The sequence below is a fragment of the Microtus oregoni genome, unplaced genomic scaffold, assembly GCF_018167655.1.
Source record: "Microtus oregoni isolate MIOR12 unplaced genomic scaffold, Mior012 000019F_ref0000042, whole genome shotgun sequence".
Taxonomy (NCBI): domain Eukaryota; kingdom Metazoa; phylum Chordata; class Mammalia; order Rodentia; family Cricetidae; genus Microtus; species Microtus oregoni.
In genome coordinates this window covers 19,836,948-19,854,273 of record NW_024543078.1, presented here as the reverse complement: position 1 = coordinate 19,854,273, position 17,326 = coordinate 19,836,948, and the positions used below count along the sequence as shown (strand labels likewise).

At 41.3% G+C, this 17,326-nt stretch overlaps 1 protein-coding gene across 1 annotated transcript; it reads left to right on the top strand.

Annotated features, from left to right (window-relative positions):
* Positions 1-594: 594 nt before the first annotated feature.
* On the top strand, positions 595-15,059 carry Cct4 (chaperonin containing TCP1 subunit 4). Its single transcript, XM_041669160.1, has 14 exons — positions 595-867; positions 3,118-3,170; positions 4,062-4,151; positions 5,693-5,801; positions 6,416-6,558; positions 7,896-8,017; positions 8,404-8,536; positions 10,561-10,700; positions 12,406-12,502; positions 12,823-12,933; positions 13,015-13,145; positions 13,676-13,910; positions 14,523-14,636; positions 14,856-15,059. The coding sequence occupies exons 1-14, from the start codon at positions 741-743 to the stop codon at positions 14,868-14,870; spliced, it is 1,620 nt and encodes a 539-aa protein (XP_041525094.1). The 5' UTR covers positions 595-740; the 3' UTR covers positions 14,871-15,059.
* Positions 15,060-17,326: the final 2,267 nt, after the last annotated feature.

The window sequence follows — 17,326 nt, the reverse complement described above, 5'->3', positions numbered from 1 at the left end:
CCCGGAGACATGAAGGTCTGATAATAATAACAGACTTGGCCCTATCTAGGGTACATGTAGTTTTTCCCAGAACTGTTCGTTCCCCTCCTAGGCCTGGTGTCTGACCATAGATATCCTGTTTGACCGCCTAGGAGTACTGACTTTACCTTGAACTTACATTTGTTTGTGTGAAGGCTTTGCAAAATGGCATTACAGTAGCTAAGCTGGGGTCTTAAAATTTAACCAGTGTATGTATGTATATCCCTAGGTAGCCAAAATGAATTCAAAACAAAAGGGGAGAATCTACCCATTGCAAATCTCTCCTCCGATACCTTTACAAAGTGAATAAACTAGGAATAAAATTTAGATTTAGACGTCGAGAAAAAAGCCGACTGCACCACACCCACTCCGGAACAAAGCCAGGGCTGTCATGGCTTCGTCACCACGACCAGCATGAGCTAGAAGCCTCACATCCAACCGCGGAGGATGGGATGAGGAGACAGCAAGTCCCCAACCACGCCTATAAATCCTCCCGCTCCCTCGTAGCGCCCCGCACCCGGCGCGCCGCGGACAGCCTCTTACGTCACGCCTGAGCCAGGAGCGGCGAAGGCCCCTTTCTCGGCTTCCGCCTCCTCTGCCGGCGTCGCTTTCTGGAAGGTTCGTGCAGGAGGAGGCGGCGGCCAGAGACCGTTACTCCGCAGCGGGCCGGAATCCGTGTCCATCGGTCCTCCTGAACCCGCGCCCACGTCGCCAAGGTCGCCATGCCGGAGAACGTAGCTCCCAGAAGCGGGGCGCCCGCCGCGGGGCCGGGCAGCCGCGGGAAAGGCGCCTACCAGGACCGCGACAAGCCGGCCCAGATCCGCTTCAGCAACATCTCGGCGGCCAAAGGTATCGCCCCCTTGGCGGCCGTGCGGGCCCGGGGTGCGGGGAGCGTTCCGTTCCTTACGGGTGTTCCGCCCTGGGGGGCGCCTCTTTGTGCCGAGCGCGCCCGCCCGCGAGCGTGGAGGCCTTTGGACACGCCCCGTCGTGGGTCTGGGTACCCCATAGTTTTCTCCCGCGGGCTTGTGCGGTGCGCGTCACGTGGGTGCGGAGAGCAGCAGCCTAAAAGCCGAGGGCTGGGGCGGTGAGCTTGAGATCTGACGCTTCCGAAGGAAAGCGTGGCTGTTTGTTAGGCCTAGTGGTAGACGGCGTAGTGTTTTTTTTTTCTTTTGGCCATAGTCTATGAAGATGCAACTTAAATGGGCTTTGCTTGGCTCGGTGGTACTGTTTGGACAGTAATGTAAGTTGGGTGTGTTCCGTTGAACTGACAGTTGGAGCGCTATCACGGAGCGCATGGTGAAACCCAGACAGACCTGAGTTTTAGTCTCTGCGTCTTGTTATTTTATGTTTTTTTTAGATTCTGAACCGAAGTAGCTCCCTTACTGCAAATTCGGGGAAGATAGCTTTCTGTAGGTGTAAGGATTTAGAGAAACAGCTGAAACAGAAGGAAAGTGGAAGGAAAATTATGACCAGAGCCTTAGAGGGCCTTGCCTGGGTATGTCTGGAATGTAGTTGTTTGGGTTGGAGGAAAAAGAGGCATGGTGTGATAAGTGAAATTGCAAAGGTCCTTACCTTGAAGGACCTGGGATCCTGGAAAACGTGTGGCTCTATTTCCAGTACCACCCTAAGTGGGGTGAGGTAACAGGCCATTTGTCGGGTTGCTGGGAAGAGGAAATGGGAGGTGTGTAAAGTATACCTCGCAGGCATTGCAAGTCACCAGCCCCGCTGTAAGAAGAGCGATTGGGAGGATAAAAGGAAGTCAGTTTGATCAGATGGGCGCTTGCAAGTTTGGAGAGAATACCTAAGACCTGGAAATCGAGTTCAGTAATTACTTAAGTAGTACTAGGTGGAATCTTTGAGATATTGAAAAATAAAGTCTAGGGCCATCTAAGTGCTGTGAGGAAACAGGGATGACCAACACTAACTGGGGGGCGGGGTTATTTGGTCGGAACTCAATTGGCAGGAACCTAGAGGCAGGAGCTGATGCAGAGACCGTGAAGGAGTGCTGTTAACTGGCTTTCTCCTCGAGGTTTGCCCAGCCCGCTTTCTTATAGAACTGAGGACCACCTGCCCAGGAAATGGTCCCATCCACAGTGGATTTGGCCCTCCTCCATCAATCACTAATTCAGAGCATTTCCTACAAGCTTGCCTGCAGCCCACCCAGTCTTAATTGTCATTTTCTCAATTGAGGTTCCCCCGAGAAGTCTTTAACTGTGTCAGGTTGACAGAAACTGCCTGACACTGTCACCTTTCAAAGGCGAGGTGCACCAAAAAATTCAAACAGGACAAACGAAGCCATGCACGTAGGAAATTGCCTGTGAACTTAACTAGTTATTCAAAGAGCAAAGGGCAAACTAGTTTTTCCAAAACAAAAGCCTAGGAAGTGAGAAAGGCTTCTGCCAGATATAGCTTGAGTTTAGTTCTGGGCACTAGTTTGTTTTGGTGTTATCTGGTTAACTATCCCCTTGTCCCCAAATAAAGATAATACCTGCTAATGATGAGGAAAATTGCACAGACACAAAATACTGGTAGCTCAGTGTGAATCATTTAACAGTCTCTGTCTTGTACTTAACTTGTGCTACAGATTAACCTTCTAGAAATGTAGAGTCTGAAATACTGTAGTGAATGTCTTGAAGCCGGTCCTCTAAGATCACCTGAAACTGATACTGACTGCTAGACCAAAGTCATGAAATACATGAGACATATTACCACTTATACTCCGTATTTTCTGTTAAATTCTTTACTCTTTACCTGATACAGGCAAAAGCATACTAGTTGTGGAATACAGAAAATTTATTAGACTATGGGCCTACAAATGTGTTTCCAGTAGATTATGTTCTTGTGGGAAGGAAAGAGCAGATGAGTGAGTTGTGTATTGTTAGGCCGTCTTACTGTTCCCTTGTTGCTTGTCCTGTTTTAAGCAATAAAGGAAATAAAACTCTCAGAACATAAGACTAGATTGTGCCAGTTTGAATCTCACAGGCATAGGCATAACACATGTGAAGTGTTCTAGTTTATACCATAATCTGATAGGACAGATTTGAAGCAAAGCACTTTGCTCTTTTAAGTCTTGGTTTCTGTTTTTCTTCTGTTTAACAGCGGTTGCTGATGCCATTAGGACAAGCCTTGGACCTAAAGGAATGGACAAAATGGTATGAATGAAAGAAATGGTTATTCTTGAGAGGTCCTGTTTACATTCTGAGGTCTGATGAAAGTTTGTGCTGTCTGGGGCTGGCAAATAAATAGTTCTATGGTAGTGTGCTTGCCTATGTGGAACAAGGTGGAACCCTTACATGTGCTGCCCCCTCAACCTCCTCAAATCCCTTCAAAGTGTTAGAATTCATTAAAAGGAGAGATTACTTAGATAGCATTTAACTATATAGTTTAATTCCTTGTGAGTTTTTGTTATTTGAGTCAGTCTTAAATATTTGAGACTGTCCTTGATCCTCCTGCCTCTGCTTCAAGTGTAGGCATCACAGGCTTGCGCCGCCATGTTTGGCTCTTTATTTATTCCTTTATTTTGAAGCCTGAACTTAATCCTTCTGTTTCAGCACCCAGGTGCTAGGATTACAAGTATGAACTGCCATGCCCCATTCAACTTTTCAGTTGTTATTGCCCCGCCCCACCCCTCATGATCCTGTAGCCCCCTCCCAGCCGCCTTTCTTCTAGTCCTTGGACCCAAACTTCTTTTTCTTAATTGACTGGCAGTATAAAACAGATACAGTGTAATGACTTTGGATTGATGTATGCTCAAATTTAAGAGGTAGATCTGATCTCTGAGCACTGCCCTCAGATGCGTGCATACACACACACACACTTAAACATAACAGTGAAGTAACCCGACAGAGCTAGTTACTTTTTTTTTTTTTTTGCAAAAGTTGGGTAGAAACTGGATGTTCTTATATTGTTACACTAATGAAAGAGAAGAATTTAAAATTAAGCAATATGTATACATTAACTTGTATTAATATAAATACAATAAATATAAATGGAATAGTGCTTGTAGAGTACTGGATTAAATTTCTCAAAAACAAATTTTCTAGATTCAAGATGGAAAAGGTGATGTGACCATTACAAATGATGGCGCCACCATTCTGAAACAAATGCAAGTACTGCACCCAGCAGCCAGAATGGTAAGTGTAAATAAGTGGTTTGTTTTGAGACAGGATGTTCACTGTGTAGCTCAGGCTAGCCTTGAACTTGGCAGCAGTTCAGCTTCATCCTCCAGAGTACTGCAGCTATAGGCATGGGCATGTGCTATCTGTATTTGTATAATATTTAATGTATACTATTTAAACAGGGAGATGGGGGGTGATTTTGAGACAGGGTTTCTCTGTAGCTTTGGAGCCTGTCCTGGAACTAGCTCTTGTAGACCAGACTGGTCTCAGACTCACAGAGATCCGCCTGCCTCTGCCTCCCAACTGCTGGGATTAAAGGGATGTGTCACCACCGCCCTGCGAGAATTTTTTATCTTTACTAAAAATATGCATTTTTAAGATACTGGTTTTTTGAGTATGAGGTGTCCTATAAGAGAACTAATTTTGTTTTATTCTGTGCTGTAGATTAAACCCATGGCATTGTAGATGCTCAGATTCAAGAGTCACAATTAGCCTTACGGCAAGAAGTTGTGTTTGCAAAAATGTGCTTTAAGAATTGCTGTCTGGGGGGCTGGAGAGATGGCTCAGAGGTTAAGAGCATTGCCTGCTCTTCCAAAGGTCCTGAGTTCAATTCCCAACAACCACATGGTGGCTCACAACCATCTGTAATGGGGTCTGGTGCCCTCTTCTGGTCTGCAGGCATACACACAGACAGAATATTGTATACATAATTAATAAATAAATATTTAAAAAGAAGAATTGCTGTCTGTTAAAACATACTGTTGGCACAGCAATGAGTTCCTGTAATCTTAAGTGCTCTGGTTCTGAGGCAGGGGGATCATTAGGGCCTGTTAAAGACAACATAGAACCCTGCTTCAGAAAAGGTCCCTTACTTAAACGTGACTTGTAAATGGGTAAGATTGTGCTTACATGTGGTCACTTGAGAAAAACTTGGCAAAGGTGTTTATACTCCCATGTGGAATGACTTCATATGTTCTCCATCTATATAAGATACCTATGAAACCGTACTGCATTTTTTTTATTTATTTGTTTATTTATTTATTTTGGTTTTTCGAGACAGGGTTTCTCTGTGGTTTTGGAGCCTGTCCTGGAACTAGCTCTTGTAGACCAGGCTGGTCTCGAACTCACAGAGATCTGCCTGCCTCTGCCTCCCGAGTGCTGGGATTAAAGGCGTGCACCACCACCACCTGGCACCTTACTGCATTTTTTAAAGAAAGGGTAAACCCAGGGCTTCAGGGGTGCTAGGCAAGCACTCTTCCAACTGAACCACATCACCAGCCCTAAGTATTGATGCTTTTGGATAGGACTTTAAAGAGAATTTTCTGAGAACTTCTCTGTGCACTCCACAATCTAAAACAGAGACCATTATAAGAATAATTTTGTGTACCACAAATAGAACAGTTTATCTTTAAATGAAGCCCAAAGTAATCTAAAAACTAAATGTCAGGAATGTATTGAATTTTGTGATTCTGTGTTGGTGACATTGGTGTGATAGTTTGAGTTAGATGTTGCTGGGTTCCTGTTTCTCAGCATCTTGACATGTTCTGTTTACATAGCTGGTGGAGCTGTCTAAGGCTCAAGACATAGAAGCGGGGGATGGTACCACATCGGTTGTCATCATTGCTGGCTCTCTCTTAGACTCCTGTACCAAGCTTCTGCAGAAAGGTATGTAGAATATGCTTGCTTACTAAGAATGACAGTTTTTTTTTAAGGCAAAATGCATAAAAGCCAGGTTATTAAGTAATGTGGAATTTAATATTTAATTTGAAGTAACTACTTTTTTATCAAGAAATTTTATTTTGCTTTTGATTTGCAAGACTATAGAAATAGAGTTCTGCTTTTCAGAAATCAGTGATAGTAGTATTACTAGTCTAAGGCTTACAAAGATGTCTTAGATGAGAAAATAGGACTCTTACTTTGATAAGTAGTGTTTAATCATAGTAACAACTCTGATCACCCTGCTTTAATTTTACATAAAAATGTATTGATCTGTTTCAAGTAGAACAAGTAGAGGTTAGCTGTTGTCCATAACCAGCGGTTACTTTATTTAGCCATTCTCTTTACAATTTAATTATAAATTAGTTTGAATGAAAAATATTTGGAGCCTCGTAGTATAGTGTAGTAGTTTTATATTTGCCGAGCATGCTGGAGGCCCTGGGATCAACCTGAGGAAAAAGGAGGAAGGGAAAGTTTTAAATTACTTTGACATTTTAATGAGTAAAACATTTTAAAATATGACATGGTAGTTTGTCATAATTAACTTGGTTCATAAATGACAGGTATCCATCCAACCATCATTTCTGAATCATTCCAAAAAGCTTTGGAAAAGGGTCTTGAAATCCTTACTGACATGTCTCGACCTGTGCAGCTGAGCGACAGAGAAACTTTGTTAAATAGCGCAACCACTTCATTGAATTCAAAGGTGAGACTACCACTAAGGGACAATTATATTACAGCTAAAGGTGTCTTATGGTGTTGTCATGGATGCTGTACTGTATCTAATGTTGCCTCAAGAATAACTGGGTGGGGCTGGACAGATGGCTCAGAGGTAAGAACACTGGCTGCTCTTCTAGAGATTCTGAGTTCAATTCCCAGCAACCACATGGTGGCTCACAGCCATCCGTAATGAGATCTGGTTCCCTCTTCTGGGTTGCAGATGTACAAACACTGCATGCATAATACATCAGAAAAAAAAAACTGGGTCATAATAGTTTCTGTAACTAAATTGGTTTTAAGATTGAGGTAAAATGATCAATAATGCTAACAAAAGAATTAGAAGATTCTCTGGGCGGTAGTGGCTGGTGCCTTTAATCTTAGCACTTGGGAGGCAGAGGCAGGTAAATCTTTGTGAGTTCAAGGCCAGCCTGGTCTCTTTAAGTCCCAGGACAGCCAGAACTACACAGAGAAGCTCTGTCTCTAAAACCCACCACCACCCCCAAAAAAGGAGTTTGTTGTAGGTGCCATATCCGTTTTCTAGTTTTTTCTTTTACTGCATTTTAACACTTTTTGGTAAAGCTAAGTCCTAGGCTTTGAAATGCTATTGGGAACTTCCCATCTGCAAATCAAAGGCTGCCATATTTGAACTCAACATGGATTGCCCATCCATACTAGCCAGCTCTTTATGTGTGTGCTACTTTTTTTCCCTATAAAATTTAAAATAGTGATGGAACAAAATTTGGGGGAAATTTCAGGTGAAATAATAAAAATTTAAAAGTCGGGGCTGAAGAGAAAAATATTCATACACATAGTTTTTTTTTTAAGTTTATAAGCAAGAATTTTAATAAAAGCTTTCATGTTACCATCTGTTCTATTCTTGTTTCTCCGAGTACAATTCATTTTTTTGCATTCATTTCCTCTAGTTACAAATCTAAATAGTATATATATATATATAGTATATAAACAGTAACAAAGATGTCTTTTTAAAAAAATTATTTGTATTTTAAGTACATCAGTGTTTTACCTGCATGTATGTCCAAGTGAAGACATTAGATCACTTGAAGCGGGAGTTAGAGCCAGTTGTGAACTGCCATGTGGGTGCTGGGAATTGAAGCATTCCTTTGGAAGAGCAGCCAGTGCTCCTAACTCAGCCATCTCCTCAGCTGTGGTGGGGGACATCTTTAACCATTGGTCTCCTCTGGGTACCTTCTAGCAACCATACCCAAATAGGTGGTAACAAGCCCTTGCAAATCCAAGATTGTTCGGTTGTTTTGTCTTTTTAATTACTGTGTCTCTGAAAGTAACTTTCTGTTTTAAATCTAGGTTGTGTCTCAGTATTCAAGTCTACTCTCTCCAATGAGTGTCAATGCGGTGATGAAAGTGATTGACCCAGCCACAGCTACCAGTGTAGATCTTAGAGATATTAAAATAGTGAAGAAGCTTGGGTAAGCATCTCTAATTTCAATTCCAGTGTTATCCAAACCAAATTACTTTCAAGGAAGAGCTGGGTGTGGTGGTTTAGACATAGGGTACCTGTGAGTTCAGGCCAGCCTGTGCCACATCAGTCTGAGCTAGAGTGAGGTTCTGTCTCAGAACTCTTAAAAACAAAGCACCACAAATAGATCCTTAGGCTGGTCACCTTCCTGGGCCAGTGGATATAACATGGGTGAAAAATAACTTCTCTAAGAATAAAAATTAGGAAACATTTGCTGGCTTGAACTTTTTTGGTATGGTAATCTCAAGGGTTTGCGTTTACTTCCGTATGGTGTAGCATGTATTCTGGGAATGGGCTCTGAGAAGCACTTTTCATTGTTCTGATTATTTTTTATAGGGGGACAATAGATGACTGTGAGTTGGTGGAAGGGCTCGTTCTCACCCAGAAAGTGGCAAATTCTGGCATCTCAAGAGTTGAGAAGGCCAAAATTGGGCTTATTCAGTTTTGCTTATCTGCTCCTAAAACAGATGTAAGTACAATCCAAGTTGGTTCCTGTTGTAACTCTTAGTAAGATGAAGATGTGTTCTTAAAGATAAAAATTGAAAATACTGTATTAGTGATGTCTTTAAAATGTAGATCTCAAAAGGATTAATAAAATCGAGACAAAATAAAAATTGTTGGAGCTACAACCATCACAGAAAAAGCCGAGTGTATGTCGCATTCACTCCTTGTGTTTTCAGATTGTGTCCAGCTTTCAGTAAGCTGAGACATCACTTACTGGAGCCCACAGGGATTTTATTTTTGTGTGCAGGTAAGCCTTAGACTAACTTGATAGCCAGGCTATATAAATCACTTCATTCTTTTTTTTTTTAATATTTATTTATTTATTATGTATACAATAATCTGTGTGTATGTCTGCAAGCCAGAAGAGGGCACCAGACCTCATTACAGATAGTTGTGAGCCAACATGTGGTTGCTGGGAATTGAACTCAGGACCTTTGGAAGAGCAGGCAATGCTCTTAACCCCTGAGCCATCTCTCCAGCCCAAATCACTTCTTTCTTAAGCTATCCCTGTATTAGTATAATTCTCTATACCCCTCAAATTTGTTTTGTTTTCCTAACATATAGGTGTGTTGTTCGGTATTTGGTTTCTCAAAAAGGTTGAGGCCATACAAAAGTTAATGGTTAATTTCTTTTTTTCTTCTGTCTTGGTTTTTCAAGACAGAGTTTCTCTGTAGCTTTAGGGCCTGTCCTGTGAACTAGCTCTTGTAGACCAGGCTGGCCTCGAACTCACAGAGATCCATCCACCTGCCTCCCAAGTGCAGGGATTAAAGGCGTGCACCGCCTAGCAGTAGTTAATTTCTAAATCAATAAGGCTTGTCTTGGTTTTTTTGTCAGTTTGAGACAGGGTCTGTTTATCTATTTCTCCTACCCTCTCCCTTTTTTCCTTTCCTCTCATTCTTCCTCTTTCTGGAACTCATATAGACTTTGCTGACCTCAAATCTACAGAAATCCACCTGCCTCTGCCTCTCCCACCTGCTAGTATTAACATATGGACCGCCATGTCTAGGTCTGTCCCAAGTCATAGAGTTAAAGGATACAGTTGAAATTGTTTCTATAATACATATGATATTGGCAAGCTAGAGAAGGAAAAAGAAGAAATTGAAATTGTTTTTATAACATATGATATATAGAAAAATTTTATATTGGGGAAGAGTAACCATTTTGCATTTGTCAGTTATCAAAAATGTACTTGCAAAAAAGTTTCAGACGAGCTGGAGAGATGGCTCAAAGTTAAGTGCTGATTCCTCTTTCAGAGGTCCTGAGTTCAATTCCCAGCAACCACATGGTGGTTCATCGCCATTTGTAGTGAGACGGCATCCTCTTCTGGCCCGCAGATGGAGCAATATGTTCATAATAAATCATTAAGAAAAAAAGTTTCAGGCAGTAGAGCCTCCTGTGGTCATGCACACCTATAATCCCAGCCCTCAGAAGTGGCTGGATGTTGAATTCAAGGCCAGCCTGAGCTACATGATGAGGCTTTGTCTTTCAAACATACAAAAATCAGTAATGAGTATGCTTAAAATTTTGTAAGGAAACAGCTTTAGGGGCTGGAGAGATGGCTCAGTGGTTAAGAGCACAGACTGCTCTTCCAGACCACCCGGGTTCAATTCCCAGCACCTACATGGCAGCTCACAACTGTCTGAAGATCAGTTCCAGGGGATCTGACACTTCACACCAATGCACATAAAATAAAGTTAAATAAACCATAAAAATGTTTTTTTTAAAAAAAAAGGAAACAGCCTTAGCCAGGTGGTGCACACCTTTAATCCTAGCACTCTTGATTTCCTGGATGGCTTGGACTAAACTGAGGAACTCTGTCTCAAAAAAAAAAAAAAAAAAAACTAAAAATAAATAGGACCGAACTTTTTATATGTGTTGTTTTAGGCCTTTTTCTGTGCATGCCTATTTAACTGTTTGGTGTGGGTTGGTCTTTTACTTTCTATTAGAATCTCTTGCTGTAAATAATTATTGTATTCTTCTTCTAATCAGATGGATAATCAGATAGTAGTATCTGACTATGCCCAGATGGATCGAGTGCTTCGAGAAGAGCGAGCCTATATTTTAAACTTGGTGAAGCAGATAAAGAAAACAGGATGCAATGTCCTTCTCATACAGAAGTCTATCCTAAGGTCAGGGACTATTTATTTTTTTATCCCTGAATTTATAATTGGTTTGTGATTCCTACTAGTAATTTTTTAAAACAATATTTTATATATGTGTGTGCCTGAGTGTGTACACCACATGTGTACAGGAGCCCTTGGAGGTCTGAAGAAAGTGATGAATGCCATGGAACTAGAGTTTATAACGCAGCTAAGATATGCCAAATACACAGTTGTTTAGTATCTAACACATGGAAAATTTAGAGTTAGCGTTGTGGTGCATCATATTTTCATTAATAAAGTTATCTCTTGATAACTTGAACATAGAATATATAATTTTTCTAGATTTTAAGAAAATGAAGACTGAGCATAGTTGTTCATGCCTGTAATCCCAGTACTCAGAAGGCTAAGGCCAAAGGATTGCTGTGAGTCAGGCCAGTCTAGGAGGGAGTAAGGCCTTTTTTAAAAAAAGAAAAAAGATTAGAGAATGGCTTTTTTGTTTTGTTTTTGAGCTCACTTATTGCTCTGGGACTCAGGTTTGTTTCCCAAGCATCCACATGGCCTCACATAGAACTCCAGTTCCAGGGGGTGACGCCCTCTTCTGAAAGGCATAGACAACAGACAAAGCACTCATACACATAAATGTAAAAAAGCAGCCACAAGTAAAACAAGCATGACATAGATTTTAGAAAGCTATTTGTTCTAAAACTAACTGGTTGAGGCTAGAGGTATAGTTGAGTCGCTAGTGTTTGCTTACGTGCACAAAGCCCTGGTTTGATCCCCAGCATGACATAAACTGGATGTGGGATCAATGCTAGTACTCCTAGCAGCAGCGGTCCATAGATAATAGAATTCTCAAATTTGAGCTTTTTTTTTTTCCTCTTCTGGATTTTATTTTGCTTTTTAAGTAAATAGATACATTCCCATTTGCACTGATGAAAAGCTATGTCAGAAGGTACCATGGGGACATGGATTCCTTTTTTAGAAGGTAAAAGGCAGTTCTGATCCCATCATTTACTGACTCTAAGTAAATTTTCCCAAAACTTGGTTTTTGCTTAACTTTCATCAGTGATGGAAATATCTTTCTTTCTTTTTTTTTTTTTTTTTTTTTTTTTTTTTTTTTTTTTTTTTTTTTTTTGGTTTTCGAGACAGGGTTTCGTTGTGGCTTTGGAGCCTGTCCTGGAACTAGCTCTGTAGACCAGGCTGGTCTCTAACTCACAGAGATCCACCTGCCTCTGCCTCCCGAGTGCTGGGATTAAAGGCGTGCGCCACCATCGCCTGGCCTGGAAATATCTTTCTTGCTAGCATCACATGACTACTTAGTTCTAGGATTGTTTCTGCTCATTTGTGGGAATTAGTCATGCTTCTAATACGTAGAGTTATTACTAATGTTCACTCAACAAAATGCTCATTTGTTAAGAATCGTGATATAATTACTTGTGTTGTATAGTTTTGTGTTATAAGTTTCCTGGTAAAATTAGAAACCTTCAGAATTTGAACTTCTGGATGTAATGACACAAGCCTTTGATCCTGGCACTTAGGCGACAGAGGTAGGCAGATTTTGAGTTCCAGGCAGAACAGGGTACATAAGTAGACTATCTTAAAAAGAGAACTTTGAACTTTTAAATGAATATCAAAAGCGTTTTCCCTCATAATTAACCATTTGAATAGCAGTAAAATTAAAATCTTAACTACAGAATAATAAAATTCTTTAACATAACACTTTATATTTCAGAGATGCACTTAGTGATCTTGCATTACATTTTCTGAATAAGATGAGGATTATGGTGGTTAAGGATATTGAAAGAGAAGACATTGAGTTCATTTGTAAGGTAAAATAGTAATGTATGTAAAAATGTTCATTTGCATGTGTTGTGGGTGTGGTTATTTTGAGTGCTGCATGTATGTCTATGCACCACATGCCCCCATGGGTCTATGAACTGCCGTATGCCTGCTCTAGAGGAGCCCAAGTCGATTACTGAGCCATGTCTCTAGCCCCAGCAGTGGGTTTTTTTTTTATTTATTATTTGTTTTGCATGCTGAATATTGGATCCAGTGCTTTGAATAATATACCAGACAAGTGCTTGTTCTACTATTGAGTTCTATCTTTAGCAATGTTGTCTTGACTTGTGGATGTATTATCTTTTCCCAGACAATTGGAACCAAACCAGTTGCTCATATCGACCAGTTCACTACTGACATGCTGGGTTCTGCCGAGTTAGCAGAGGAAGTCAGTTTAAATGGTTCTGGAAAACTGTTCAAGGTAACAGAATTACAGTTAAGTTTTATTATTTTTCTTCTCTCCCATCCCCCCATTACCTAATTTGTAATTTGTTCACTAAAGATTACAGGTTGTTCAAGCCCAGGCAAAACAGTTACAATTGTTGTGCGTGGTTCTAACAAACTGGTGATTGAAGAAGCTGAGCGCTCCATTCATGATGCTCTCTGTGTTATTCGCTGCCTAGTAAAGAAGAGGTAATGACAGTTTTTAATTTTGATTACATTTATTTTGTGTGTGGGGGGCGTGTGGACATGCAGGCACAATACAGCATGTATATGGAGAACAAGTTGAGAGATCTCTTCTTCCATCAGAAGGTTCCAGGGACCAAGCTTTGGTTGGTTGTCAGGTATTTTACCTGCTGAGCATCTTGCTGACCCTGGTATTTTGAAGACTAGTTTGAAGGCCTGGGATGTAGTTGTTCGGTTTATAGTACTTCCTAGTTGTGCAAAGACCTGGGTTCAACCCCCACCCAGCACTGCTTAAACTGTGTGTGGTGGGGCACACCTATATAATCCTAGCACTTAAGAGGTGAAGGAAGAAGGGTCAAAGGTTCTCTTTCTACCTCCAGTTAGTACAAGTCCCAGGCTAGCCTGAATACATGATACCCTACCTTTAAAAGACAGCTAAACTGCTATATTTTAGCTTTTTAAAGTTAAATAATAATTTGATATTTAAATAGCTTCCTTTGGGGTAAAAATATGCTAAAAATATTTGTGAATTTCAGAGCTCTTATTGCAGGCGGTGGTGCTCCAGAAATAGAGTTGGCCCTAAGACTGACTGAGTACTCAAGAACACTGAGTGGTATGGAATCCTACTGTGTTCGTGCCTTCGCAGATGCCATGGAAGTCATTCCATCTACACTAGCTGAAAATGCTGGCCTGAATCCCATTTCTACAGTAACAGAACTAAGAAACCGGCATGCCCAAGGAGAAAAAACTACAGGCATTAATGTCCGAAAGGTAATTTATGCTTGTTGTTGGAGAGAGGGTTGGTGAAAAGAAACATTTATCGTTTTGTCATTGTGGGTTGGTTGAAAGGCTTTGTAGTTAAAAGTAGTGTGATTTGGTGCATGCTTTTAATCCCAGCCTGGTCTGCAGAGCAAGTTCTAGGATAGCCACGGCTACACAAAGAAACCTTGTCTTAAAAAACAGAGCAAAATACAAGTAGTATAATTTTGAATTGAAACCTGGAAAGATGCTAGTATATCCTTCAGAGTAAAGATGATACCATGGAAATAGCGTTCAGTGACCGCCATTTGCTAACTTCTAGGAAGTTAGTCTGATCTTTAATTTCCTTAGCTGTAAAGATACAACACTTGATGGGACTTTTGTGGGGATGGATGCTAGTTAGGCACGTGTGAGTGTGAATTGTTTTTTCTCTGTAAACATCCCTGTTAGCATGCCAGGAAATTACAGGAGAATGACAGCTGTCCCCTTACTAATTGTTTTATTGTGAAGGAAGTACATGATGGGGAAATAATGAGCCTAGATCCTAGTTCTTGAGTGTAAAGCACTCCAAAGAATGTCACTTCCAGGTTTGTTATTTGTTATGTGTGGTCTGCCTCTCTACAGGGTGGAATTTCCAACATTTTAGAGGAAATGGTCGTCCAGCCTCTGTTGGTATCAGTCAGTGCTTTGACCCTAGCCACTGAAACCGTCCGGAGCATTCTGAAAATTGATGACGTGGTAAGCAGATAGGGGTTGAGAGTTCCCTGGAAGGTCAAAAGGGCACCCTTGGAAGTTTTATTTTTTGCTTAAAAGTGTGCTGCTCACCAAAATGATAGCAATTCATAACTTAATTTTCTTATCTGTAAAAATGAGAAAATTTAGATAATTACTTTAAACGATACCACATTTTATGTCATTACAAGTTTTGAAGCCTGTTATTTCTCTTTCTCTTATCAGGTAAATACTCGATAATCTGGATAAGGCTGACTGACTGGCTGGGAGCATGTGGACTTTGTCTAGAATGGAGATGACCACCTTGGTGTCCATGTCTGGAAGCTTGCTTCTTCAGAGTTTTTGGACATTGTCTCCCAGTTGGCATTTCTTTGAAATTGTATTGAAACAATTGAATGAAAATATTAAAATATTTGGTTTCAGACTGCATATTAATTTGTTGCTTTCAAATTATATTGGTTTTGGTATTTTGGGGAAAAGTCTATAGGCAAACTATACCCCTCAAAATTAAATCTTTACGTTAAGTTAAATCTTACTATGCCTTAATCCTGCATATTCTATTAACTCTCTTGTTCATTTATGGTTGTGTTATATCCTAGGCCAATGTGGAACTCACTATTAGTATGACCTTGAACATTTGATCTTGTGCCTCCACCATCCAAATGCTAGAATTAACAGGTGTGCACGCTAGTGCTCCCCCCCCCCACTCCCACCCTCACCCAGTGCTGAGCATGGAACCCAGGGCTTTGCGCATACCAGGGAAGGATTCTACCAACTTGAACTGCTTTCCCTCCTCTGGTTTGGACTGTTGTTTTATTTTTGAGGTAGTGTCTCATATAGCTATGTCTGGAACTTGTCACATCACAGGGAACTATCTCAATTCCTCATCCTCCCACCTCAACTTCTTGGATGCTGAGATTACAGCAGCCAGATGTAAGGTTTTTGTAATTGTGTCTTTTTGGGAAAAACATACTTGATTATAAGAAGACAACTTGAAAAATCAGTTTTTCTAACCAAGTGGGTTTCAACAATAAAACTCAAGTTGTTAGGCTATCTTGATGACCCCTAGGTGTAAGTTTTTCTGTGTACTCCAGTATTACTTTTTTCTATTACTGTGGTAATACACCATGACCAAGGCAATTTATAGAAAAAAAAGTTTATTATGGACTTAGAATTCCAAAGGGTTGAGTCCGTGAGGTGGAGGGAGGGAACAGGGCTGAATGATGCCTCATCTCCAGGTTCAGTTCCCAGCAGTCACAGGGCAGCTTACTATTGTACCTTCAGTTCCAGGGGATCCATCACGTTTATACAGACACAGGCAAAACAATCCATAGAAAAATAAAGTTTTTAGAAAGTTCAGAGTGGTGAAGCTAAAGAGACCTGGGTTTAGCTACCAGCAAATAGTGGCTCACAGCCTTTCCTAACTCCAGCTCCAGGAGGTATGTTTCCATTCTGACCTTTGTAGGTACCATGCATGCACATGGTACACATGCATACAGGCAAAACATGTGAATACTAACTTTTGGGGGGAAAGACTATTCCTTTAATATCAGCAATGACACTGTAACAGCACAAGGAGGAGTGTGCGGAAAGATTGGTTGGGTTTTCTCTCCCTAACCAGCCTGGATCTGAACAGCAGAATCCCAGCAGCTTAGGCGCCACTCAGTGAAGAGGAGGGAGTGGCTGGCAACCAAGGCTTGAACCTTAAACAGGATGGCAAACTGGGAGAGGCCTGGTAGTGAGGGGGTTGATGGCTGAGGAGCACCAGTACAGGTCCTTAGCCCTATGCAGGATGGAGTCTTTGGCTGCATCATAAAGATGCTGCTTGTGTGGGATCTCCAGGACAGCTGGGATGGAGCACTGATGGGTGTCGGGCATGCTGAAGAAACATCTCTGTTATATACTGGTTGGTGAGAGTGATGCCAGTGTCATCCCTGTTCAGAAACTACCTGAAAGTGTCTTCGATCTCATTGACAACAGTAGCCTTCTCCACTACCAGGAATTTAGGATGGCACTCCTATGCCACCCAGCAGGAAACCCGTCACCAGGTCCTCTCCCAGCACAGCTATTGGTTTACCCCTACCACCATTATGTCTGCAGAGCAGAGCACTCACCAGACACTTGTGGTGGTCTGCCCCCACAGCTGCCAAATACTAATTATTAATTTTTAAAAAGTCTATGGTGGCAAAGCAGATATGGAAGCTGAGGGCTTACACTTTGAACCACAAGTGCAAAACAGTAAAAGCCAGTGGTGCCAGTTTTTAAACTCAAAGCCTTCCCTCCCCTAGGAACATTACAAGGCCACACCCTTTTTAAAACCTACTCAAATAGCACCACTGACTGGGGGCTTGGTATTTGTATACTGGAGACTATTGGGGGGGGGGGGCTTCTCATCGAATCAGAAATAAAAGAAGCATGTCATTACCCATCAGTCTTTCTTTAGGGTAGTGCTAATTGGGTTTCCTATAGAGTATTCTGGTCTAAGGGATGGCCCAATGGTAGAGCTCTCTGAAAGTTCATTTTAATGTTGTCTCCTAGAAAGCAAGTGTGTGCATTGTGGCACATTTTGCAGAATCAAATGGTCTTAACTATAAATGGAAGTTTCTGCCCGGTCACCCAGCAGCTTTTAAAATAACCACTTAGAGACTTAATATTAATCATAAATGTTTGGCCAGTGGCTCAGGCTTATTACTAGT